The following is a 27211-nucleotide window of genomic DNA, read 5'->3' as shown; positions in this document are numbered from 1 at the left end:
CTGAGCCTGGCCGAAAACTTGGCTATCTCAACTCAAAACTAATGTTAAGGTGGGAGGGTCCCTTTAAATGTTTGACTAAAAGGTTTTGTAGCACGCGGTGGTATATGCTGCGTTGCGCGCAACAAATGCCGCACTTTTAAATAAGGGACCGTGTATATCACACCACGGTGAGATTTACACAATACCGGCCATTTGTGTAAATCACACCCACCCCGGTGTGATATACACAAAATCTACTACGTAGTGTAAATCACACCCGGGTGAGGAATACACAGAGAGGGCAGCTGTGTGTATATCTCACCACGATGTGACGTCATAGCAACGCTGAACGTCCATTGGTCAGAGCAGTGACTCTGCTCGCCCATTGGTCAGATCAGACTAAGCACTACGAATATTCCGGCGGGAGTCCGGGCGTCCTCTCTCTCGGAATCAGCTGACCGCCTGGCCTAGTGGTGAAGGTGCTTGCACCATGATACGAATGTTGCGGGTTCGAGTCCCGTCGGCGCGGGCGCTTTTTCCCGCATTTTCGCTTTTCCTTGGTAGCGGTGGGTTCGCTGCCGACCGACAAGTTTAAAAGCACCAATACAATATGGAAAGCGACGTCTGAATGCTCGTGGCGAAGCGGTGCAGTGCCGAAGGCAATGCCTTAGGAGAGATTACAGGCAATGGTAAGTCAAATATTTTTAGGTTAAGTGGTTGTGTATCTGGCTTCAGGCCGAAGGCCTGAAGCCTGATGCACAACCACTTAACCTTAAAATATTTGACTTACCATTGCTTGCAATCTCTTCATGCGAGTAACTTCTTCCTCATCCACGGGTAGGCAAAAATCAGTAGGTCAGGTTAGGTTAGGTTAGGTTAGGTTAGGTTAGGTTAGGTTAGGTTAGGTCAGGTCAGGTCTAAGGTTTGGTTAAGTGTCTTGTTACCGTGCCTACTGTGTAAATCTCACCCAGGTGCTGCGTGGTTTGACACCCAGGTGTGATTTACCCACTACCGAGCACACAGTGTATATCACACCCTGGTGAGATTTACACATTGGCTAGGCCTACTGTGTAAATCACACCCAGGTGCTGCGTGGTTTGACACCCAGGTGTGATTTACACACTAGGAGCACATTGTGTATATCACACCACGGTGTGATTTACGCATTTGCCGGGCCTACTGTGTAAATCACACCCAGGTGCTGCGTGGTCTGACACCCGGGTGTGATTTACACACTAGGAGCACATTGTGTATATCACACCCCGGTGTGATTTACGCATTGCCGGCCCACTGTGTAAATCACACTCCGCGTGGTGTGATATACACAGGAGTAGTGTATTGTGTAAATCACACCCGGGTGAGGTTTACACTACAGTGCGATGCATTATGTAAATCTCACCGTGGTGTGATATACACGCGTCCTTTAAATAAAGTCGCTAGGAACAGCGGAGATCCCAAAAAGTAAACAAAAGTAAAAGTCTAATATATTGGAAACCGGTGAATATTTTTCGGTGAAATTTGGTAGATATTCGTTTTCGCTCTTTCTGAACCGAGTGACATCACTTTCATGCCAATTCATAAACTTTTTTGAAGGTGGGAGGGTCCCTTTAAGAATTTGCGACATCTGAGGACCGTGCAGAGGTTCACTTATGACGTCATAGGTCAGTTACCTGACCTGACCTGAAAATGCAGTTGGTGTAGCAAGATCCGGCTTAAAGCAAAGGTCAGGTATGCCAACTTATAGCTCCTTATCTTCGGCGTGTTCGGAGCTGTTGCGAAAAAAACAATAAAGTGCGCCCCCCCCCCTCGGCCGGCGCCCGGCGAGGGTTAATTGCGAATGCTACTTAATGTCTGAAGGTGTATGACTCACTATCTCAAAAGAAAAAAATATATATACAATGTATGTACCATCATTTATTTCATCCACAACTCAAACAAGCATGACTTCACGAATAGTATACAATCGCCCATTGCCACTTATAAATCAGATGGAACTACTGCTTTATTAGAGTTTGCAGGGTTGTTGCGACTTGGTCCTTGCTCATGTTGGTTAGAGGAACGCCGTTCTCCTTCCCAAAGGCTGAAAAAGAAAGAACGTAAATATTATCATCGTACTGTCGCACGCTGTCACTTGGCACTTGACAAACTACAACCCTCGGGCCTCGACTCCGCGAATAATAACTAGGTGACGTCAAAGAAGACAATTCCGAATTTCGTAGCCACTGGCGGATCCAGACGGCGTGTCGGACACTGTGGCAATGGCCAATGACTGTGGCATTATCCCCAGAACGGTTCTTCGATTTCCCATAGCTCCTCGTATTTCGCTTCCTTATGCGTTTGCTGTGCGATTTAAAGTAAATCATTGATAAAAAGGATTTTTCTTCTTTCTGAGCAAAAAAAAAAAAAAACTGCAAAATTTTGTTATCTTCCGACACTTCTGGAGAGGCAACTGGCAAGTGCTCCAAATAATCCCCTTGGAAGTTAAAAACAGACATACTGTTGGAAAGGTTATGCCTGAAGCTGTTGTTAGATATACAATGTAAGCAGATGTACCTATCATACCAATATGAAATCATATTAGGGAAGTAAAGTTTAGCAGGGCAGAGTTTGATGAAAAACATGCCTCCCACCAAAAAAGGTCCAAAAGACATGTATGCACATTAATCAGCTAAATAAATCCATGCAATATTTTCATTATTTTCAAGTAGGTGATTCAATAAATCTATTGTCATCAGAGTACATGATAATTTTGACTAATAGCATGTTTTATGTGAGGCAAAAGTCATAAGCCTATGTTATCTTACAGCACCTATAAGGAACTTATAGAGACCACTGGGCTTTTAGGATCAAGTCCAGTCAAGCTTCCTTGTCCAGTGCCCACCTTCTAAACATCTTTGTATAGGTGGTATGTTGTAAGCTAGAATTCCCTTAAGTTGTTGTCTGTTTTTAAATGATGTTATTTTCCAAATGTGAGGTGTGAATCTCAAATTCAATTGTGATTTGTGATGAGTTTCAGTTCAACTGAATTCAGGTTGTGAAATGTGAATTCCAACTGATTTGAAATGAAAATGAGAAAAGGTCAGGTCACACAAACACTGCTTACCGTATCTGGCATACAGCTTTGGATGAATGCCACTGCACTCCCTGATCAGGATTGGGAAGTCTGGATTTGCCCTCTTCAATGGCACATAGCTGCTTTCAATGAATTCCCTGAAAATAATGTGGTATGTTTAGCATAAAGCAAAAACACCATGTTTACAGAGGCAGTCAAACATAAGAAAACCAGTCAATCAGTATCTACCTACCTATTTTAACCCATTAGATACGCTTGGTAGCTTTTGCTGCCACAGGACAAAATAGCGCCGCATTCCTAAACGTTGCGGTGAACTTTCAAAGTTCTCACCCGAACGGAAGACCAAAACAATGCACGTCATGTGCGCTCCGAATTATTGATCGAGAAAGCGAATGTGCTGAGAAATAAACAATTTATCGCGGGGGTGCAAGGGGCGCGCAAGGCTATAGAACTCCAGGTAAGGACACCAGCCGTTTGACCTTGAACGCCGCCGGCCGGCCGATGACGTCATCGGAGGCAAGCCAGCTCGGTGGACACATCAAGCAAATGCATAACGGAGGGGTGTTGGAACGTTGCGGGAGCCGGGAAGAGATTTTAATGCGATTGCATACCACCATTGTTATGTTGATTGATCTACAGACAGCATTCTTATAAACCTCGATGCCTCCTAGGCCTGGATGGTGCGTACATTAGTAGAACGAACGATCACCCTGACCGACGTCCGTGGTCGAAGCTGTCTAATGTCTATGCACCTAAGGACGCTAAGACGGGTGCAATAACGGCGACCCGATCCCGCCTCTGGCGAATCTATAGGAGTCATTAGGACCCAGGCCGAATCTGACAGTTTATTTTTAGGGAGACGGGGTGGGTGAATTGACAACCGATGGTTTAAGAGATGATGAGAGGGGATCCCATCGTCGATGGTTGTTGACAGCCAACACATGCTGTACTGGGCGGATAACCATCAGAGATAATGCCTGAACATAGGCAAGCATAATTGGTCTGTCATATTCCCAATAAACATGCCGACGTCGGCCCGACGTCGGCCGACGTCGGGGTGACGTCGGCAACTCGGCATCGGCATGCCGACGTCGGCCCGACGTCGGTCCAACCTCGGCACGACATCGGCTGGACGTCGGATATGCCCGCATGTTCCGACGTCCAGCCGAGGTCCAGCCGACGTCGGGCCGACGTCGGACCGAGATCAATTGCTGAGGTCCAGCCGACGTCGGGCCGACGTCGGACCGACATCGGCCGCTGTTTTGACCGTTAAAATAATATAAAATACATGTTTCATGTTTCATAAAGAGCTTCTGTATTCAAAATATCCTCAGGAAACTCAAATCTTCCTCCACGCCGCAACCCCCTGATCCGGACTGGACGGGAAACTTTATCCCATTTGGGATTGCCCGTAAGCCGAGCTCGCCCGTAGCCGGGTGCGGTGAGTGCTTGGGGGCTGCTCGGCCTATCCTTTGGTCAGGCTCAGCCCCGGCAACTCACCAGGGCCGGGCCCAGTTCATATAGAAAGGCCAGTCGGCAAGTGTCACTTTGCCAAAGTGCCACTTATCAAAGGGACACTTTGGGAAACGTTGGTGCAGGTGTGTAAGAGTGGCTATATGAATCCATTGTGGGGTCGCCCTTTCCAATAAGTGTCACGTAACAGCAATGGGACCAGGGACTCTATATGAACTGGACCCAGGGTGCTCGCCAAGAAGACCAATGTCTCCATCCTATCATCCTTCCGCCTCTGAAATGGTCTCGTCAGACCGAAAGGGCATAACCCAACAAAACAAACTAAATTCGTCATCCGGCTGCGTGGTGTAGTAGTTAGCGCACTAACCTCGCGTTCAAATGACACGGGGTTCGAATCCCATAGCCGGCTGATGCTTTTGACGTGTTGTCCCAGTAAACATGCCGACGTCGGCGACTGGGGGGCTCGAATCCCGCCGCCGGTTGATATTTTTGGCGCGTTGTCCCAATAAACATGCCGACGTCGGCCCCGTCGGTCCGACGACAAACGATCTCGTCAACCTCGGCAAACGACCTCGGCCCGACGTCGGCTCGACGTCGGCTGGACTTCGGCTGGACGTCGGAACATGCGGGCATATCCGACGTCCAGCCGATGTCGGGCCGAGGTTGAACCGACGTTGGGCCGACGTCGGGCCGAGCCTCGGCCCGACGTCGGGCCGACGTCGGCATGTTTACTGGGTTGTTTAGGAATAGGGGCCCCGCAGGAGCTATTGTATCACCATCGGTCCCGGGCAACTCCGGGAAGCTGCAGTACCCAGCAGCGATTTCGGACGGTGCCCCGGTTGTAGGGGAACGGAAGACAATAGCCTCAAATGCCTTCCCCTGGATCCGTCAGTGGGCGCCCCACCCCGAGCTTTACTAAAAACGTCTTCAAATCCCACCAGACAGCCGATGGTAATGTGAATTCAAATCCGATAGCTCACCTCTGTCTGCCTGCCTTAATATACTACACACCGCACGAAGCCCGGCCCCGTCGGAGCCCTGAGCCGACCGTGACATTTCCGGCTTTCCCCATCCCAAGGTCGATTAGAACCCCACCCGATTGCTGATGGTAATTCAAATTCAATACCTCGTCTCTGCCTGCCCGCCAAAAATCCTTTCATCGCACACCGTACAGCGCCCGGCCCCGCCAGAAGTATCCTAGCGCGCAGAGTAGTTGCCTCCAGCCGCGTCATCGCGAGGCCCCGCAAGGCGCATAAATGAATACATTGCGCGAATAGCCGTGTCTCCCCCCTGGGGGCGCGCGATGGCGGCCGTGCGGCGGACACCAAAGAAGTCAGTTGCGAAGGTGGTGTGAATAAATGTTACCTTTTTATTATTGATTATTGTAAAGAAATGTGTGATTATCAATGGGAAGGGCTTAGGTGCGACATGAATTTCTCTAAGTATCGCCAATCGTGCGTTATATTTAAGTGGCAGCAAAAGCTGCCAACCGTATCTTACGTAGTCAAAAATGGAGCAGTTACGTCCTTTTTGCTATGTCATTCGTAAGTGAGCAACAATGTCTGGCTTTATGGCTCATAGTGTAATGCCCCAGTTCTTTGCCTTTCCAAAAATGGTCATTACCGGGGTTTCTGCTATTTATTCTTGTCTGCAGAGCATTGCATACCAACACACTACCAGGCGTGTCATGTATTCCGCCATTGCTGAAGCAGGGACGTTGAACGGAGTGGTGCGGACAAACCGTCATCAGAGGCGCCATCCCTCAAGGGGCGCGCCGTCGCCTAAGGGAAGGTGGTGCCGTGGCTCTATAGATGAACGGGAAGAGGGGCGCCTGCTAGGCCTGTTGGGGCGCCTTTGAGGCCTAACTATGGGGTCGCGCCCGCCCCCCGCCCCGCTCCCGCCCCCCATGCAAAAGAGGGGCGCCTACGAAGGTCATGGCCATAATGGCGCATCTGCACGAAAGAGGGGCGCCTGCATGCCGAAGAGGGGCGCCTATGAAGCCCAATGGGGCGCCTCTGCGAGAAAGAGGGACACCTGTAAGGTCTATAGGGGTGCATGTAATGTCCATAGGGCACCTTTATGCGAAAGAGGGGCGCATTGCATATGAAAAAGAGGCGCATTGCACAAGAAAGAGGGGCGCCTCTGAGACCTATAGGGGCGCCTTTGATGACCAAATGGGCGCTTACATGGGAAAGAGGGGTGCCTATAAAGCTTAAAGGGACGTCCTCCATGTGAAAAAGGGGCGCCTGGAACTTGAGCGCCCTTCCGAGCTGTCCGAGGTCGCCGGAAAGTTTGTATATGTCCAGCTCCTGCTGCACTATCCTCCAAAATAATTCGATTGGATTTAGGACAGGACTGTTCCCTAGCCAAGTGTCCTTCCCCCAGATATCGGACAGATGGTCCTGGCACCGCCTAGTTCCGGAAGATCGATGAGATGGAGTACCGTCCAGCATGAAAATGCTGTCCGACCTGCGGGACACCATGCGCCGTTGGAGCACGGGGTAGTGGTCTTTTAATGCCAAATGCACGCTTTTTCAGTATGTTTTCTAGGTAGTCGTCGGGATCGACTTCGTCTTTTGCTAGATCACGTCCAGCTGGTTCAGCTCAGGCCCTGCTAGGACATCGTGATCGTTCGACAACCATTGCGGCGAGAATTTTTCGCAGAAGTCTGTCGGAACTTGGGCCGCGTTTTCAGCCCATGCTCGTTTTGGGGGTCCGTGTGGTGAAACCATTGAAACGGAGACTCGTCGCCGAACTAGACCCGCTTCTACATACCTACTCCGTTTCCACTCTTCTACCGGCCAGACTCTCCGTTTCGTGCAAATCTGAGGGCTCTGGGCTTGCTGATTTTCGTTATTTTGGCCGCACCAATAGTCAAGCGCCTTCAGTCTAAGGGCTTTCCTCCCTTATCAATGGACAACATTATCCGAGTGATCATTACGAATAAGACTTCAGATTCTCCACAGAATGGTCAGACTTCCCAGGTGCTTTCTTCATGACGATCTTGGCGACGGTTGAGACGCAGGAGGACCATGCTGATTGGGGCTTATGCGTGACGCTACTTGTCCCTAAACTTCTTCCACCAGCGCTTGTTGGTGAAAACGGGGGCTTAGAAGTGTGAGGCAGCGTCCTTCCATGTGTTGCCACTTGCCAGCTTGGAGCATGCCAACAGCGCAACTACGAACCTCTCAACTGTAAAGCTAAACCTTCATGCTTAGACGTTCAGTAAATGCGCCGTTCAATGGTTAAACAATTACCCATGCCAGTGACCCCATTGGTAAAGGTCAGCTTTTCAGATAATCTCCGCTTCAGAGAAAGACTCAGGGACACAATTCGTTGAAAGGAACGCGATATTTAGGAGCACATTGGAAACACGCCAAGTTGCTTTAAATAAACGGTCGACGGACGTCATCAAAACCTTCGTCGCATCCTATATAAGATTCTGTGGGGAGGGGAAGCGCGTATGAGCTGAAATAATGAGAGACAGAACATGATCTCTCAGAACGAGCTGAACTGTTAGCTGAGGTCTGGATTTTGAGTTCATTATTCTTGAGAATTATTGGCTACGGTCGTTATTTGCAGGCTACGGTCGAATGGAAATCCGAACAATTACACATATTCAAGATCATATCTGGTACGTAAATAAAATAGTTCATGAAAATTGTACATGCACCAACAGGAGACACTCTGTGGCAAAGGTTGTTGGTATCGAAAGATCATTTCCTCGCGGTTTTGATATGTTTGTGCTTTGAAATGTGACAAACCACTCCATTTTTGACTACATAAGATACGCTTGGCAGCAAAAGCTGCGAGACCGGAAGCGTACACTTCCGGCTTCGTGATCTGGCTAAAAATGCACATGTATTCTCCTAAAGGGTGCCTGACAAACATATGTTAAAATCGCAGTGAAAGTCGACAAAAAAAGTTTTCGGCTCTAATGGGTTAACATTATGCTAGCCAGAAATGTGCATGGATCTAAGAAAATGGATCTGGGATCCCAGGGATCCTGATCTCAGATGATAGGATCATAATCTAGCTCTATAATTTATCAAGAGATCCATAGGTGGAGATTGTGCCAAACTGGGGATGCTTGGGCACAGCAAATCCACCCCAGCCCTAGCAGTGACCTTGACCTCCACCGTCTGTTGCAGCTCCAAAGCCAAGCCAGCATGGAATTGGGAGAGCTTGAGCACCCCCAGTCCAGCACAACTCTCCGCCTATGAACAGATCCATTTGGATCACAGATCATAGTCTAATTTTTCTTTTTACTGGAGATCCAGTGATGCAGGATAATAAATCCTCACTTTTTTCAACACAGAAATCCTGAAGATTCACTTATTGCAATTTACAAAAGTTGTTATAATACTTTTATTGTAAGACAGTAAGGTATTAGTATATATAAGGTCCGAGTGGACAATTGTGACGCTGTTGATACAAATATGTAACAGCAAAAAATTTAGGTTTTAGGTTAGGTTAGGTTGTAGGTTTGTAGGTTTTAGGTTTTAGGTTGGTAGGTTAGGTGGTATATGTCAAGTTTAGGTCCTAACTACAATTGTGGCGCTTTTGATACGAATATGAAACAGCAAAAATTTTAGGTTTTAGGTTAGGTTAGGTTGTAGGTTTGTAGGTTTTAGGTTGTAGGTAGGTAGGTTTGTAGGTTAGGTTAGGTTAGGGTAGGTTTGTAGGTGGTAGGTTGGTAGGTTATAGGTAAGTAGGTAAGGTTAGGTCAGGTTTGATTGTTTTTTTTCTTTGATTTGCGAGACATATGAGTATCATTTTTGGATTCAGGATGTCAAATAATGTAAAAATATGAAAAATTTATCAATGAAATCTTCTTAGGACTTAAACTTGACATTTACCGGTTAGGTTAGGTTAGGTTGTAGGTTTGTAGGTTGTAGGTTGGTAGGTTGTAGGTAAATAGGTAAGGTTAGGTCAGGTTTGATTGTTTTTTCTTTTATTTCCAAGACATATAAGTATCATTTTTGGATTCAGGATGTCAAATAATGTAAGAATATGAAAACTTTATCTTTTAACAGCCACTCGGACTCAATGCATACTTTTACCGAAAGTAAAGCCAGTAGTTTTACAAAGAAAAGCAGGCATTCCAGAATATGAGCCACCAGCAGAAGTTCAAGTTGCTATTTCATATATATATATATATATATATATATATATATATATATATATATATATATATATAACGTATCACTTTAGGCCATTTAAATAACATTTAACTCAGACGTTTCACCTTTATTGTCAAGGTTTCATCAGTGTGATATGGCCAACGCTTTCGCCGCAAAAGCCACAAATGCAAGACAAAAATAACAATCATGTCGGACCGCACGTGATTATAATAGGCACTAATTGCCTCTAATTAAATCTCAAAACAAAGACATGCGTGACATCACAGACACCATAGCGCCGAATCATAAAGAGGGTGAGAGGATCTCATACTCCATTCATTTATTCATTCATGGATTCATTCACTCTCACCCTCTTTCCGCCCTTTAGGTCGAACGCACGTTTAGTCCCCCGTCTCTGTCGGTACCTAGCAGCCCCATCCAGCGGTTCTCCCTCGACCTCCTGTAATCCACATTCCTCCTCCACACTCGTTCGAGTCCGACCACTTGCAGGTGGTCCAAGGAGTGGCCTGTCGCTCTAAAATGCCTACTCACAGGTAGGTCGATCGCCGGGTTCTCCACACGGATAGACGAGAGGTGGTTCTGCACGCGTGTGTAGACGCTATCCCCGGTCTCACCGACATACACAACCCTTTTGCACGCGTCACACCAGATCCCATAGACGACATTTTGCGATCTGCATCCTATTGTCCTATCATAAAAGCACTCTTTGGGGTTGCCCTTTACTCTGCCATTGCCAGAATACATCCGTTTACACATGACACAATCTTTCCCACAGCTTTCCTGACCGCGCAGTTTCTCCCCATAAACAGCCCGCTTGGTTTTCCTGTGAACCAGATCGTCTCTGAGATTTCGACCCCGTGTGACGCGTGCAAAAGGGTTGTGTATGTCGGTGAGACCGGGGATAGCGTCTACACACGCGTGCAGAACCACCTCTCGTCTATCCGTGTGGAGAACCCGGCGATCGACCTACCTGTGAGTAGGCATTTTAGAGCGACAGGCCACTCCTTGGACCACCTGCAAGTGGTCGGACTCGAACGAGTGTGGAGGAGGAATGTGGATTACAGGAGGTCGAGGGAGAACCGCTGGATGGGGCTGCTAGGTACCGACAGAGACGGGGGACTAAACGTGCGTTCAACCTAAAGGGCGGAAAGAGGGTGAGAGTGAATGAATCCATGAATGAATAAATGAATGGAGTATGAGATCCTCTCACCCTCTTTATGATTCGGCGCTATGGTGTCTGTGATGTCACGCATGTCTTTGTTTTGAGATTTAATTAGAGGCAATTAGTGCCTATTATAATCACGTGCGGTCCGACATGATTGTTATTTTTGTCTTGCATTTGTGGCTTTTGCGGCGAAAGCGTTGGCCATATCACACTGATGAAACCTTGACAATAAAGGTGAAACGTCTGAGTTAAATGTTATATATATATATATATATATATATATATATATATTCATTAGTTTCTAGTTCATAAATAAAAGTTCAAGTCAAAATAACTGTAAATCCAACTTAGCATCAGAAGGGTTTGATGTCGGCAAATGTGGCGCATTGCAATCAAGCATCCCGAAGGAACCTTACGCAGCTAATATCGTCACAAACAGTAAATAAATGTTAAGGTACCTGACTCCTTGGCTGGCACTTGATTTCTGACAAAGATGAATCCTAATTTCTTTCACATGAGCTCCAATCTTCACCGCTGCGGAGCGCGCAGCAGACGCCATTTTCGCCTATGAAATTAAGGCGGAGGAATACTAAAGAAATACTATGAGAAGTACGTAGGCGAAGTCCTTTCAAAGTGACGTATTAGACCTGAAAATATTATTTTAATATCGCGGTTTAACAAAGATACACTTCTAATTATGTGTTATTTGTAATAAAATTTATATGAAAAATTCCAAAAATTTTGGCTTTTCCATTTTAAGATATTCCCTTGTTTTGAGAGGCAGAAGTGTGACTAGTTACGTCACTGAAAGAAATTTTCAATTCTCACATATCAATTTCTATTTTTCGACTCCACTTTTTCAAGGCCGTCAATCTCAAATGTATTTACACACCTATTCCTATCTATCTTGTGGATTATTGCCAAGGCCCTATATAGATTGGCCCTATAGGATTATTGCAATTCATTTGCAATTCAGTGGGATTCAGTGGGATTTACCTTTCTTCTGCCAGTGTATTCACTGGAGGCCATAAAGAACTCAAGTAATGATTGATTAGGATTGTATTTTCCCTCTGATGGTTCTGGCTCTAAATCAAAATAGAATTGCATCATCGGTTAGTTTCAAGTTTGTCTGTCTTGGTCAGGATATAGGTTAGTTTCAAGTTTGTCTGTCTTGGTCAGGATATATCTTGATCTTGATCTAACGGCATTGACTTGGGATAAAGCTTTAAATTGCGAAGCATTATTATTATTATAATTATTAAATCGTTTATTCCACTAACCACAATCATGGGTGGGCGTTACAGTGGAAAATTGCCAATTCCAACACGTCTGTTCATGTGGTAAACAGTGAACTGAACTGTTCATTATGAAGATAGTTGTAAAATCTAGATGTTGCAGACGGTTTTCAATCTAATAGAAATTAAGAGCTTCCGTTAAAGCTCCGTTATCTCTTCTCCTCCGTGTATCTATGGTAGAATAAAAGCTATCATAATAAACTGTGTGTGTACTCATCCACATCTTTATATTACCACATTTGAAAGGTAACTATGGCCATTCAAATTCAATTTGTATGTATAGGCTTGGAATTGTTTCTTTTCAGTTGGTAACTAGCAGGGAAATAGACTGAAATTTGAGCTTGCTATTTGTTTTGTTATGAGCCTCTTTGTGAACAGAAGTACATAAGTGATTATGCGACGCAATGGAGGTTAAACTTTTCAAAGATGATAAGATGTTATTTGAAAAGCTACAACAGTGGAACAGTGGGATCACAGTTGTATCACCAATGCTGTGAACAGTGTATTTTGTTTCTGTCTTAGATTCAATTAAGAGATTGATGACATCAATTTGGAGGTAATGATGTTGCCAAGCACAGTGTGGCTGTTGTTACAGATAGCAACCCGACCTCTGATGTTTCGTCGGCCGGCGGAGCGCGGGGATGCGCCTACAGGACTGGAGGCAGAGCTGTCCTCGCTGGCCCTGTCCGACGGGCCGCTAAATGTGGCGCGTCTGTACGACAACCTCTCGCTCACCAGCTCCGACTGCTCGTCTGACCAGTCCGACGTCATCTGGCGGCCCGACGGGCGGGACAGCGCCGCCTCCGACAGCACCGTCACCGGCGGCAGCGGGGACTGGACGCAGCCGTCGCCGCGGGTCGGCCGGTGCGGCGGCTACGGCGGCCATGAGCTCAGCGCCCTGCCAGAGGACAGCGGGAGGGGCGTCGCTCCGCGCTCTCCGCTCTCCGATGACGCCGGCAGCGTGGTGTCGCGCTGGTCCGACTTCGTCTCGGACGACGAGGAGTACATGACAGCTGAGGAGGGCGGCTCGGTCGGCCCGCCGCCGACGGTGGCGCTGCGGCGTCGGCTGTGCGAGCTCGGCGACGACCCGGGCCCGGTGACCAGCAGCACCGTGGAGCTCTACCGCCGCCGACTGGCCCGGCTCGAGGCGCGCACGGCACACTTCTCACCGGAGCTGGATGCCGCTCTGGCCGGCGCCGCGCCGCCGCCGGCACCGGCACTCGAGGGGGACGCGTTCGGGCCGACTGGCGCTGCTGTCACGCGGCGCTCGTGCTTCAACTACCTGCTGCTGGATCCGCGCGTCACCGGCCGGCGGCCGGACGGCGCCCAGCTCTCGCTGGCGGCCTTCGCGGCGGCCGTGTTTTACGTGGGCAAGGGCCAGCAGAGCCGGCCGCTGTGCCACCTGCGCGAGGCCGCTGAGGCCGGCCCGGCGGGCAGCGCCAAGGTGGCGCACATCCGCGCCATCTGGCGGACCGGCGCCGGCGTGGCGGTACTCAGCGTGTTCCACCACCGTCCCAACGCCGAGGCGCTCACCCGAGAGGCGGCCATGATCGACGCGCTGGGTCTGCGAAACCTGACCAACGTGCGGCGCGGCGACTACTACGGCGCGGCCAAGGCGTGGCCGGCCGAGCGGCGGCGCCGGCTGGGTGTGGCGCTGCTGCACCGCGCTTGGCGCATCTACGGCGCCGAGGGCGAGACCCAGCTGCGGCCCGAGGACCTGGGAAGGTGAGACGGCGGGGCGGAGAGCACACCGCCCTGGAGACGTGAACAACAGTCGTCAGGAACAGTTCGTTACCCAGCCCTACAGTGGACGTGACGAACAGTCGTCTGCTTTAATACGGCCCGCCGGAAAAGCACACAGCGGTGCTGAGTGAACCGGGCGACAAAGGACCGGCGCACGGTGTGTGCCGTGATGCCTAAGGAAATTATCTCTGTGATAATTGACCTGGAATAGCTTGTCAGTCACACATATCAGCTGTCAGGGGACGAGGGTGTAGAGCGGTGATTCAGCTTCATATTTCTGACCCAGCTTTTGCCCGGTTAATCTACCACTAGCGGTATTACGGGCATGACCATTTGTGGTCAGTGATCTCGTTGACACAAACCACCGTAAAATCAGCTTTATGTGGTGTTGGGACCAGTAAACGTCCCACCTAAGTGTGGAATTGACATAAATGTTATTAATTTATGGCGACCTTTGCTAGTTGTACGCTAGTGGTACACAAATGTGTCGCAGATTTTCATGCATGCTTTACTTGACACAATTGAGCCGAGGGGCTCCTAAGCGACTAGTTAGTGGAACGTATTAGCGCATTTTGGTTGACCCGTGCATTTCATATCAGCCGCAATTCAAATCTCGTGAATCGGCGGTATCCTTTGCTGCGAGCTTATTTCGCATTTGCCAGCGCCAATGTGTCGCATCTGCCGTCCATGCCGTGGCGAGCCAGCAGTGCGCCGTGTGTGCTGTTGTGTTTTGTAATCGCGTACATCTTCGCTTGCACAACCAATAAATGTGCCTTATCCGAGTTTGTCCATATCGCTCAAACATTTTCTCTGGTGGAGGATCGGGCTCCCATTGTGCGGCGCGAAATCTTCGTGTGAACAAGCCAATGACTGCGAGCGGGAAACACTGCGAGTTGGGGAAAAATAATAGTTTATTGTTGGAATCTAGCATCATGCCGTAACCAATTGGCGCTGGATTATAATTATAGGTACAGGCATGATTAAAGTAATCATATGATACATTATGGCCCCACATATATTGGCGTTGGATGTGGGATCAGCCGACAGGGAAGAGCGATATTGCTGAGTCTCTCAACACCGCAACGAAAAACGACCGGCGGCAGCCAGCTCAGCATCTCGTTAAAAGTCGCGAAAATTAGCCCCCTGCTTACCCCCTACGCGCAGCGCCGGCTCGTACACCGAATATACAATAAACTTACACCTACGGGGTACGCCGTCCATAAAATACCGGTGACTAGCACAACCTTTATCCACAGAGCGGCGACCGGTGCCCAGACCGTCCATGCGACGCCATAAAGCAAGCGAGCAGCGTCACACATGCATCGTCACCGGCTCCCCTTAGTGCTACGTTTCGGCTGAACAGATCGACTGAATTCACCGGCGCGGCCGCTAACCTAGGGCAGCTCCAAACAAATCGGGCGCCCAGCTCCCCGACCGCCAGAAATAAGCATTTTTACAGAGTGTGGGGCTAAATCGTCGGGGGCCGTGGGGCGCCTAATCTCTCGTCCGCCCGCGCCGGTGGCGAGCGGGGCGCCGGCGCCGGCCCGGGAGTCTCCGCGGCGCCGGCACCCCGCGACTGTGCTCTGAGCGGCGCTCCGCCCGGCGGCGGCAGCTAAGCGCTCGTCTCGTCGTCCCAGTCCGAGTCGGACTCGGACTCGGAGTCCGAGTCGGAGTCTACCTCGATGGCGACGCGGCGCGCCAGGATCGAGGCCACGTCGTGCAGCGGCTGCGCCTGCGCGCGCCGCTGTTCCTCCACGTCCTCCACCTTGCGCAGCTTGATACCTGTGTGTACAGAGAACGGTCAGCTCAGGGTGTGTCCCAGCGCGTAAAACATGCTGACTTATGCCATTTGAGTTACTACGATCGCTTGTTAATAAGAAAAGGTGCTTTACATTTCTGGTCGAAAATGGAAAGCCAAATTGCAGCAAACGAAGATAATCTCTATGAAAGCAATGGGTCAGTGCTGGTTCAAAGAATCTACCTACCATTGGTATCGCAAATCGACTGGTAAAGCATTTGTCATTGAAATACGTGACCGCCAGTCTTGTAACTAACCACACTTCATGTGATTTAATATTTATGTCTCTGAGGAATAGTCTCTAACAATGATCTACACTATACAACAAAGCTTAGTGATTTATTTGCCCATATTTATATTGATTCCTGAATATTAAAGAACTTGGAAAATTCCCAAATATCTTGTAGGATCCTGGATCTTGTGTTTTGTGATCCCGATAGGATCACTGATAGCTCGAATAGATCATCGTGACTTTCAAAATCTGGACGATTTCATACTCATTGAAAGAAACCTCGGATAAGATAGCTTCTACTATACTACTCAATCACCAGCGCTTGTTTTGAAAGTCTTCACATCCAGGCAGCTGGGATTCGGGCAGGGGTAAAGACTGAACGTGTCCGATCATAGGCAGTGATGGCTATCAAGCCCAATCTGGCTTTCGACCGCCTTCGCCAAGGTTTATAGTTCCTTATACTCGTAGGCGTGTAGGTGTAGTTCCAACGGATGGCAAAAACAACGAGATAGGCAAATGTTGTTACGCAAGCTGTTAGGAGAAATATCAAATACATATAGGCTACCCATTCCCAATTTTCATAATTTGCTTCCCGATAGCCCACGATTTAGCGAGTCGGGCATAACAATGTCGTGCGATGCGCATTCACCTGCCGCGTCGAGCTCTTTATTCCAGAATATTTAGGAAGCAATATGAGCCTTGAAAAAAAAGCTAAATGAACGGACGGTAACTGCACGACTGCACGACAACAATCTGCACGACAACAATCCACATACGAATATAGTACCTATGACATGAAATTAGGAGATAGAATCCAAACATATATAAACAACATTATCTGCTCCGCGACTGCCCCGTTCCCGCGTCTCGTGAGAGCACTGACCGTCTCGGATGGCCTTGAGCAGATCGCTGCGCGCGTCGTCCTGCGGCATGGGCAGCAGGTTGGTGCGTGGAGCCGTCACCTGCGACGGCGGCGTACCAGCCTTCTGCAACGGGACGAGATTACGGGGCTGCTGTCAGTCCGGCGGAGAGGTGGGTGCGGAGAGGGCGACGGAGGGAGGGAGGTGGGGAGGAACGTCCAGTGAAGGGAGCTAGCACACCGGGAGAGGAGCGGGAGAGGAGACTGTGCGAGCACGGAGGGCGTGTAAGTCGCTGGGCGGGATAATATCATGGTGAAGCTGGCACAAAGGGGGCGGAGTCAACAACATGGAATACGGATAGTACAAAAGAGCCACATCAACGCAATATAACGGAGACATGACTATAAATATCACAAATATAGGACATCAAGGATCAATGGGAAAGAAATTGGTAAAAGAGTGCCGCTTATTTAAGAAGTTCACTGAAACACATTATTTCATTAGAATCAAGAATGGTTGACAGCCATCTACTATGCCTCGACGTTCAATTTGCGACTTACCATGCCACCGTTAGTGATATTCTCGTCAGCAGTTGTGATGGTGGTCTTGGTCAGTCCGTTCACCAGCGCGCCGATGCCGCCCGGCGGTGGGGGCGGTGGCGGAGGCGGTGGTGGCGGCGGCGGCGGCGGTGGTGGCGGCGGCGGCGGAGCCTGCGGCGGTGCCATCTGGCCCGGGTGCGCCGATGGCGGCGGCTGCGGCGGGGGCGGTGGCGGCAGCTCCTCAGGCCCGGGGACCGCCGGCGGCGGCGGCAGGTACTCGGCCGACAGGTCGTGCGGAGACGGCGGCGGCGGCGGCTCCGGCGAGCCGGGCCGTAGCTCGTAGCCCGTGTAGCCGCCGACGCCGTTCTCTGGGGGCGGCGGTGGCGGCGGCGGCGGCGGCAGCGAGTCGCGGCCGCTGGGCAGCCGGCCGCGGCTGGGCGTGCTCTCGTTGCTGGGCGGCGCCGGCGGCGGCTGTGACGGCCGGCTGGAGACGGCCCGGCTGACGGCGCGGCCGGCCGGCGAGCCGGCGCTGTCCGGACTGAGCGGCGTGTTGGACGGCCGCCGGCGCATCTCGATACTGATGGGCCGCGGTGAGTCGTGTGCCGACGGCGAGTCCATCTCGTACGGAATCTGGCCACACAAATGGCGAACAGTCAGTATCAGAGGACCTCCTGCTCACCGAACATTCGTCACATCTCTGTAAAACGAGTTCAAACAGGTGTTATTTGCCGGAACGTTACATTTCGATGTCATCATAATTGACATAGAATCCGTAATAATGAAATACACAACTCCAACGATATGTGAATGATCCTGTATCGAATTGTTTCACAAGTCACAACTGAAGTGGGTGATTTGATTTCAAATATCGGCTTAAATCATTTTCCAGCACGTCAAAACGATTTAGACGGGCATTGTCCAATCGACCCATTCCACTCTTAGTTCTCACCATTCACCAGCCATCCCCATCAGCCCCACAATGTCAGCCAGGCGGCCGCGTCTCACCGGCTGTGTGGGTGACGTCGGGTGCGATGTGCGGCCGTTGGGTCGGCCCGCACCAGGCTGCGGGCTGATGTATTCGCCGTGCTCCTCCGCCATCTGGCGGTGCCGCTCGCGCGTGTTCTGAGCCTGACGGACCCGCTTCTTGTGTCGGCCGCCGCCGCTGCCGCCGCCTCCACCGCCCGAGGACGCGTCGTGGCGCGGACGGTGCGGCTGGGGGAGGGTCGCGGGATAAGTCGTCAATTCGTCACTTAAAGTTGTGTGAGTTTTTCAGCGCCCAACCAGAACACAAACGAAATACTTCGACAACCACGCATGTCAATTATAACCATCGGTGCATGACTTCAACAGCGAAATACGACAGGGATCGGTAGAGGCGATGCTATTTATTTACGACGCACAATAAAACGAGGTCAACTATCACAGTGGAGCAAAGAAGAAACACGGAAACTATAAATTACGTTACTTATACAGTTTAGTCAACAAAGGACCCTTAGCACTGCTGACATGCCGAAAACTCACCTTCTTGCCCTTTTCGTTGATGAGACGGTCATTTTCCTTCAGCATGTCTTGTCTCCATAGCTCGAAAAAATAGTTTGGATCTGTGTAAAACTTGAGCCCATCCTTTCCATCCTCTCTGAAAACGACATAAAAATGTTAAAACTAGCCTAAAAGTTGAAACGCTTTTTGACGGACTGAAGTAAACACGCTGTCCTTAAAATGTCCTACCCCACCGCTTACGATGATAAAAACGGATGCACAAATGTCCACGACAAACGTGACAGCGTTTGCCACCTTGGCATGTTAAAATACAACAGAACATCAATATTTATGACATGACCACACACAAGATTCATCTCACTTCCCATTTCCTATTTTCCTTTCTGACATGTGCGATCACTTGGTACCTACTCAGCGAAAGAATTTTACAACCACCCAGTGACACGGACAACGTCTCCCAACCCGACAGTTCGCGCTGTAGTGCGGTGAGCGCCCACCTGAAGCAGTTGAGCTGGTCCAGCGGTGGAGGCCGGTCGCAGCTCAGGTATGTCTCGCGCATGGCGGCCGGCATACTCTCGCGACTGAAAACCGCCTGGTCCTTGACCACTTGCGACCGGAATGCCTTGCGCATGTGGATCTCCTGTAGGGACACTGCCGAGCGGAGAGAGGGTGTGTTAGCAGCGGCCGGGGATGGTGACACATCCGCGTAAGGCATCAAAGTCACCCGCATCACAAAAAAAAAACAGCAATAGCACCAGCACAGACACCTGGATGAAGAAGACGTCGTGAGCATCTGTGCAAGCATGGACAACACGCGGGGCAATAAAAGGTGTATGAAAGTGCTATAATAGTGATAAGAGTGTAATGCATAACAATGACAAGACGCAGTATGAAGCGTTTTACGGACACTGCGTTTATACAATTTGAGTAGGTATACAAGGTCCGGAACATGAGCATTTCTAAACAAAGGGGACATACAACGCCCAAATCAACATTTTCGCAGCACTGGCAAGCATTCAGCCTCCCAAGTGACCAGAAAGAGCGATACCCCGTTCCGTTATAAAGTTCACACAGCTCGCCGTCCACTCACCCTCCTCCACGGTGCTGTCGAGCCGCGTGACGCGGTCGGCCAGACTGTCAATGCGCAGCTGCAGGCCGTTGGAGCGGTGAGCCAGCCGCTCGGCCTCGCGGAACAGCTCGCCGAACATGTCCTCGGCGTGGCGCGACAGCGACGACAGCTGGCGCACCACGTTCGAGAGTGTGCCATTGGTGACGGCCTCGAGCTCGCTGGGCAGCGTAGTGTCGGCCGGCAGCGCGCCGCGGCACACGTCCGTCGGTTCCACCAGCCGCTTCTGGAACGGCATCGCTCCGCTGCGGGCAGCGCGCGCCGAGAGGTGAGCGACCAACACTGGCGGATACACGGAGAGGTGAGCGTCAACACTGGCGGGTACACGGAGAGGTGGGCGTCCAATGCGTGCAGCACACGAGCACGGACAGTACACGTGGAGGTGAGCGACCAAAACGGACCTTGGCCAACAGTATGAGAAAGATGAAACGAAGTGACTGGAACAAAACACTCCCTCTCGCTCATCATTTTGCAGGATATATAGTATCGAATACAGCATCGAAAACTGACACCAATTTTGGCAAAGCCTATTATAAGCTAGGAACTTTTGGGTCATGCTGGCATTGGATTGACCCTTATTTGTTTATTGCAGTTTTCAGGCGCACCTACTACAGAGATCGCTCTGCTGAATGCTGACCCATTATCAGATTGACCCACCAGGTCAGCAGCTGTCTAGTTTCTGGGAAAATTGTCCATTTATATATCAGAGAAAGGTACAGCAAATCAGGAATTTTTAAATCAGATTGCCTTCATACCCAGTCAACAAAAGCTGCTTAAGAAATTTCTTCACAATACAACAAAATTAAGAAATACTTGACATGATCAGGAACAGATGTAGTAACATTTTATTTTGATATAACCTTAGGCAAAGTCAATGCCACCACCAAACTTTCAATATCATTTTTCATACCAACCTTGCACACATGCTGATAAAAACGCCTATGATATGTGAGCTGGAAATAATTTAAACTGTGTCTTGTCTAGCAATATAAGGCCACCAAACGTTTTTAGAAGAAATGTCATGCATTTTTTGAGCAGATAAAAATGTTTTTACTGGGCTTTTGGATGTTTTAGCAAATGACTCATGCCTCCAGTTGCATCACTTAGTTCAGAAATGATTTGCAGTTAGCCTGTGCTTCCTCTGTGTTCAACATTGAATACTTCCATCAAATCACCACACAGCCTACAAGTTGTGCATGAACATTTCTAATTTTTCAACCTTCTCCTACAAAAGGTTACTCATTCTAGCAGCTTTTGTTGTTGCCTTCTGAACTCTACCTAATGACCAGGAGCTTTTCTCATATTAAGGAGACCACTTGCACATAATATCCAGGCGTGTTGTCCACTCCTAACATAACATAATCTTGTTTTCAATGAGGCTGGGTCCATGTCTGAAGCTGAAAATCTCTAGTTGATCACAACAGCTATATCCTTATCAGTTTCCAAAGTTGATGCCTCTTTAGCTCATAAACCATTTTACTCTTAATATTTAGCTTTCTGATCACTCTAGTCTAACAGCTTATAAAATTTTAAAGTGGCACTTTTGGATCTGCCAGTGCAAATGTATGACCTGCTATAGGTAGAATCTTTAAGTCGTATGTGTAGACATGGCCAAGTTTCAGGAAACTTAAACGTAAAAATGAATAAGTTGCTAGACAACTAAAACTGTATTATAGAATAAGTAAAAATCAGGATAACGTAAAATGATGTTTGTAGTACAAAAGTTTGTTCACATGTCCCGTCACGACCTAATTTCACATTTTCTAGCTCTCGTGATAAAGCATGAGCTACTTCTAACACAACGTACCTCTCATACCCAGACAAAAGAAATGCAGAGAAATGCACACCTCCTACAGATGTACATTATACTTGGTCATTTACTTGGTCATGTTAGGGGATTTTGGGTACCAAGACTCCTTCAGATGTTAAGCAACTCTAAATTTAAGACTACCATAAAGGAAAACCAAGATTTAAATGTTATGACTGATAAAATTACCCTCCCAAGTCCCATACATCTATTTCATATGGTATGCTTCCTCCTATATTCATTCCAGCTTAGAGGTGAGTTAACAGGGATTTCAGAGGATTATAGTTATGTCAAAGGATAAAGGGCAATGGCAAGGATAAGACAATTTCATTTCACGTATAACTCTGAATAAGGGAGCTCCGAGCAAAACACATTGCCTACACACCGAGCTCAAAATTTCTATTGTGCTTTGCATTGTCATTCATTTATAATACACATTTACTTTGCTCATGTAAAAATCTAATGCCATGAGCAGAGCACTTTGTTCTGGTATCTTATCTCCAGCCACAATGTCAGTGCTTTTTGTATTTTAATAAGTCCAACAAGATGGAAAACGAATGCTTCAAACAGCAGTCGCATTAAAATAAGTAATACTCACATGAAAATGGGTATGGACTACACACAGTTAAATTCTTGCTTCCATGTCTGAAGCAATCCCATCCACCAAAAACTAAAAAATATTCACAAAAAGCTTTCAAACTACTTTCTGTGTCACTTTTCACACAAACTAGGGATATTCTTCAAATGTAGTGTTCATGGAAAAAAGAAATCAGTTAGCAAATACGTCAAAATGACGCACACTTGCTGTCAAGGCTGTTCCTAAGCGTTGGCTCTAATGCATTTCCTATTGTGTTTCAAGCAAATTGACGTCATCAGAACCTATTCTGCGATCGCAGCTGCTGTTTTGATTGGTCGATACAACATCCGTAGGAAGCTCATCTCGTAAAAACACGATCACTATCGGACGCGCCCACGCTCAAGGTTTTTGTAAATAAGATGTCATTGACACTAAAATGCGGCGATATCTTCATGACAACCTGTCGGGAGCAAACCAAAGCAACTGAACCTGGGTAAGTGAGACTGATAAAGTCAAAGAACTCGCAAGTCACAATGTAGGTATATAAATGAAAGAACTGAGTCTGAGAGTGTAACCAAATGGGGCTAAAAGGCCCCATCGTCAGGAGCTCCGCTGCACGGTCTCAGGATTGGGGTAGGGGGGAGGGTCCGGCCCAAAAATGCACACCTTTATTATACATTAGGCTGCTTTACAGAAGTGAAAGTAATCAGGCCTTCGCTTGTTTTTATGCGTTATTTTGCCTCTTCTGGACCGGTTCAACAGCGAAGCCCGTACCGCGTAGGTAGGTACGTCTGTTGTCGTCGAATTGTGTGTTTTCTGTCTTATGTCTTGGTACGCCACAATTGGCAATAAATGCAATAACCGTTGAGTGAGCGAACGCAATGCCTACTGGGCGCTGGAAGTGAATAACACGTTTATAATTACGTGCAAAGCGAGACCTTGATCTGAGTTTTGACTTGTGTGTAACGTAGGCATCTATCTAGGACTCAGAAGTCGGCGGACACAGCATTTTATGAGTCACATCCAAGGGCGCACACAAGGGGGGGCACACGGGCCCGTGCCCCCCCCCCCCCCGATTCGAGTTGGGGGGCCCAGCTCGAAGGAATAGGGGCCCATTTGAGGCGGCCGAAGGCCGCCTCAAATGGGCCTCTAACTGATCCTTAGACCACCGAAGACCGTGTACAAAGGGCCCTCAATTGGCCTTAAAGGGCCCTCAGATGGTCTCAAAAGGCCCTCAGATGGCCTCGAAGGGCACTCAGATGACCTTAAAGGGCCCTCAGTTAGCGTCATAGGGCCCTCATCTGGTGTCAAAGGGCCCTTAGATGGTGTCAAAGGGCCCTCAGATGGCCTCGAAGGGCCCCAGATGGCCTTAAGGGGCCCTCAGATGACCTCAAAGGGCTCTCAGATGGCCTTAAAGGGCCCTCAGATGGCCTCAAAGGGCCCTCAGCTAACGTCAAACGCCAGCTGGTGCCAGATGGCCCTCAGCTGGCGCCAAATGGCCATCAGAAGGCCTCAAACGGTCCTCAGCTGGAGTCCAGCTGTCCTCAGTTATCGTCAAGCGGCTCTCAAAAAGCCTCAAGGGGCCCTTAGAAAGCCCCAAGGGACCCTCAGAAGGCCTTAAAGAGCGTCAAAGGGTCTTGAGCTAGCGTCAGAGGGCCCCCCAGCTGATGTCAGAGGGCCCTGAGCTAGCGTCAAACTTGAAGGGTCCTTAGCTGGTGTCAGAGGGCCCCAGTTGGTGTCAGAGGGTCATCCATTGGCGTCTAATGGCCATCAGAAGGCCCAAAAACGGTCCTCAGCTGGCGTCCAACGGTCCTCAGCTGACGTCAAGAGGCCCTCAAAAGGCCTCAAAGACCCCTCGACTGCTCAAAGGGCCCTTAGAAGGCCTCAATAGTCAATGGGAACTCAAGAGACGTTAAACGGCCCTCAAAAGGCTTGAAAGGGCCCTCTGCTGATGGCAAAGGGCTCGCACCGGCACCGAGTCAATAAGAGACTTGTCAAAAACGGACCTGAGAAACCTTGCCGCCCCTGGTTATCTGTGGGACTCTTACAGTTACCTGAGTGACCACCGTTTACTGAGGGGCCCTGGTTATTGATGGGGTCCCTGGTTACTTGAGGCCATCTGAGGGCCCTTTAAAGCCATCTGAGAGCCCTTTGAGGTCATCTGAGGGCACCTTAAGGCCTGGTTACCAGAGGGGCCCATGGTCACCTGGTTGGCCCCTGATCAATTGAAAACCCCTGGTCATCTGAAACGCCCCTGATTACCTTAAGGGTCCCTGATCACTTGGATTCAGTGACATAGCAAGGGAGCGAGGGGGTACGTGCCCGTTCTCGGGTTTAGGGTTTCTTCGAAACCGAGGGGCCCTGCGGGCCACTTTCCACTTGCAGGCCATTTTGCAGGGCCACACACATGCCAATGATGGCCCCACCAGTGTCTCTAAGCCCTAAGACCCCGCAACGGCGCCTGTGAGGACCCAACACCAGCGCATCTGACGGCCTTTCACTGGCACCTCTGAGCGCGCCACACACTGGCACCTCTGAGCGCGCCACACACCGGTGACTCTAAGGAGCTCGCTCGCTTCGCTCGCTCGTAAAATACCATGTACATTAGGCATTAGTGTACATTAGGCACACTCCTCGGGCATAAATGATACTTTTACTTGCCAATTTTCCACATTTTCTCATGCAAAGACCGTTTTAAAGAGACCCGTCTGCCAGTGAGACTGGACCAACCGTGCCTCCCTCCTCCCATCGAAAGGTCCTGGATACATCCTTGCCTGAGCTGACCCCGGGCCCCCGGGTGACTTGCGGGCCCGGGGTCAGGTGACCAGCAGGTGACCCCCTCTTGGGTGAAATTCTGGGTACGTGTCCGACATGCATCGTACATAGTCCTGTTGAGTTGATTCATCGGTTAAACATTAAATATAAGTTATAAGCTGGATCTCTAGTCTGTGATCCCGCATCGTATCAGATATAATGACATTTCATGTCGATGTGCCTAAAAAATATGCGAATATACGTGAAAAAGGAGTGCTGCTCCCGCTTCTACACATCCGGGCCAAACAGTGACCGGCCCCTGCTTCCAGCCACCCGGGGCCGGTCGGCCGGCCGGCAGTTAGTCGCTGCCCGGGGCTGATTTCTGAGGGACTTGCAAAAATGTTTATTAATGAAATGTTTTACGTAATAAATTAGATGGTTAGGTATATGTACCGGCTCTGAGTCGCATTTGAGAAAAAAACATGCTAGCGTAAAAATATAAATGTTTTGAAAATTAAGCTGGTTCCGAAATAATTGTTTTACCATGCATTGACAAAAGCTCAAGCTTCAAACCAACCGAAATATAACCCCGCGGGCCGTATTTTTTTGGGGGGCCCTTCGGCATGGGGGGCCCACTTCGAAGGTCGTGCCCCCCCCCATTCAAAAATCCTGTGTGCGCGCCTGGTCACATCTCACATCTGGTCGCATAGGTACCCCTGATTTCTGGTTGCATCATGTGACATTGGTGACAACTGACAATGATGATCTGACCTTTGACTTTTGAGGTGACCTAAAAATTGACTTAACCTTCGCCCCAGTGGGGGGGGGGGGGCATATGTTACCACCCTGTCGCGTTTTTTGCGTGTGAATAAAAAACCGCGGCGGGTAGTGCCGCTTTGGGTAGCTTTTGGTACAACAATTTTGGACAATGTGTGAAATTTTTGACCCCAGGTCATGTCAGGTCAGGTCATCAGGTCAAGTTAACTGACCAAGCCTCAAACAAAGTTTGCAATCATGTCCAGCCTGCAGTGTTTGTCAGAAAGGTTTTAAACTTGGTGGATTGCATGCTGTTATGGGCGCCTACAATTTGTATATCTCGGATTTTTTTATATCCGTGACCTAAGGTCAGGTCAGTGGCGTAACCTTTCCATTACAAGTCAATGGAGAAAAATGAAAATGCCTCTAGATCCGTGTGTACGCATAGGAACAGTCCAAATATTTCAGAATCACAATGATTTAGACCACTCGTGATGACCAAGGTGTCATTTTTGCTGATAGCCTCTAGAAAGGTCATCCGAGGTCATTTGAGGCTACAAACAGTTTTTTTGCCAATAACTCGCGATTGGAAAGAGATAGAACGCTGGGGATGGTCTCATTGTGTTTGTCTTGTTGAGACGCATCGACTGATATGCAACATGACCTATTCCGGTCAGGTCATGACCTTGACCTGAGGTCAAATTTTCAAGTTGACCTTTTAAGGTCAAATTATAGTTCATTCGACGCGTCTCGGCGAGGGAAACACGATTCTGGCAATAGAAATGTCGTGGCTTTTTGTAGTCGAAAGTTATTGTCGAAAAACACTTCGTAAAAACAGCTATTTTTGGAGTTTTTGCCCTCTGGAGGCTAAACCGTTGACCTGAGGTAAATATTGATAATGACCTTATCAAAAGAAGAGTTCAAAAGCTATCGATTGCTTTTCCATGCGTTTTTCTAGTTACCATAGTTCCTGAGATAGCGGCATGTTTTCTGAAAAATATAATGACAATTGGCAAATTTTGACCTTTGATGACCTCTGGTGACCCCAATATTGCTCTAAGGTGAAAAATGACTGAAATACTTTCAAACGTACGCATTGAGAGCTATCGACTGCTTTTTACCGCGTCTTTCTAGCCCTCTTAGTTTTTGAGTTAGAGGTGGGTGGTAACATATGCCCCCCCCCCCCCCCACTAGGGCGAAGTTGGCTGAGACCGCCACTGGGGCGCGGGTTAAATTAGGTACCTACTTAGTACATATCTACCTACTTTCTTTTTGTGACGCTTTTTTCGGACGCCGGTTCCCGCCGACCGCGTGTCGCTATGTGGCCCGGAGGCCCAGTTGGATGTGGGGGATGTTCAGTCTTCAAACATCCCCCCACGGCCCCATCCAT

General features: G+C 49.0%; 2 protein-coding genes and 1 long non-coding RNA gene across 5 annotated transcripts; 1 reads left to right on the top strand and 2 right to left on the bottom strand.

Annotated features, from left to right (window-relative positions):
• Positions 1 to 1873: 1873 nt before the first annotated feature.
• LOC122382156 lies at positions 1874 to 11425 on the bottom strand. The gene is made up of 3 exons (XR_006256633.1): positions 11293 to 11425; positions 3083 to 3189; positions 1874 to 2059 (listed from the first exon to the last, which is right to left on the bottom strand). It is a non-coding gene; the product is annotated as an uncharacterized LOC122382156 (long non-coding RNA).
• Positions 11426 to 11681: 256 nt separating this feature from the next.
• Positions 11682 to 14654, top strand: LOC122382155 (ankyrin repeat and LEM domain-containing protein 1-like). Of its 2 annotated transcripts, none has more exons than XM_043367116.1 (2): positions 11682 to 11946; positions 12725 to 14654. In XM_043367116.1, exons 1-2 carry the CDS (start codon positions 11908 to 11910, stop codon positions 13856 to 13858), a joined length of 1173 nt encoding a protein of 390 aa, XP_043223051.1. In that variant the 5' UTR covers positions 11682 to 11907; the 3' UTR covers positions 13859 to 14654. The 2 variants fall into 2 exon arrangements, with proteins under 2 accessions (XP_043223051.1, XP_043223052.1); XM_043367117.1 differs by having other exon boundaries at positions 11682 to 12375.
• A 111-nt stretch (positions 14655 to 14765) lies between these two features.
• On the bottom strand, positions 14766 to 22469 carry LOC122382154 (wiskott-Aldrich syndrome protein family member 2-like). Of its 2 annotated transcripts, none has more exons than XM_043367115.1 (8): positions 22333 to 22469; positions 19892 to 20172; positions 19299 to 19452; positions 18823 to 18937; positions 18307 to 18513; positions 17323 to 17931; positions 16786 to 16888; positions 14766 to 15654 (listed from the first exon to the last, which is right to left on the bottom strand). In XM_043367115.1, the coding sequence occupies exons 2-8, from the start codon at positions 20163 to 20165 to the stop codon at positions 15485 to 15487; spliced, it is 1632 nt and encodes a 543-aa protein (XP_043223050.1). In that variant the 5' UTR covers positions 20166 to 20172; positions 22333 to 22469; the 3' UTR covers positions 14766 to 15484. The 2 variants fall into 2 exon arrangements, with proteins under 2 accessions (XP_043223050.1, XP_043223049.1); XM_043367114.1 differs by having other exon boundaries at positions 19892 to 20209; positions 22333 to 22429.
• Positions 22470 to 27211: the final 4742 nt, after the last annotated feature.

This window comes from Amphibalanus amphitrite, unplaced genomic scaffold (assembly GCF_019059575.1).
Source record: "Amphibalanus amphitrite isolate SeventyFive unplaced genomic scaffold, NRLGWU_Aamphi_draft 000134F_arrow, whole genome shotgun sequence".
Classification (NCBI taxonomy): domain Eukaryota; kingdom Metazoa; phylum Arthropoda; class Thecostraca; order Balanomorpha; family Balanidae; genus Amphibalanus; species Amphibalanus amphitrite.
This window is presented reverse-complemented; position numbering and strand designations above follow the sequence as displayed.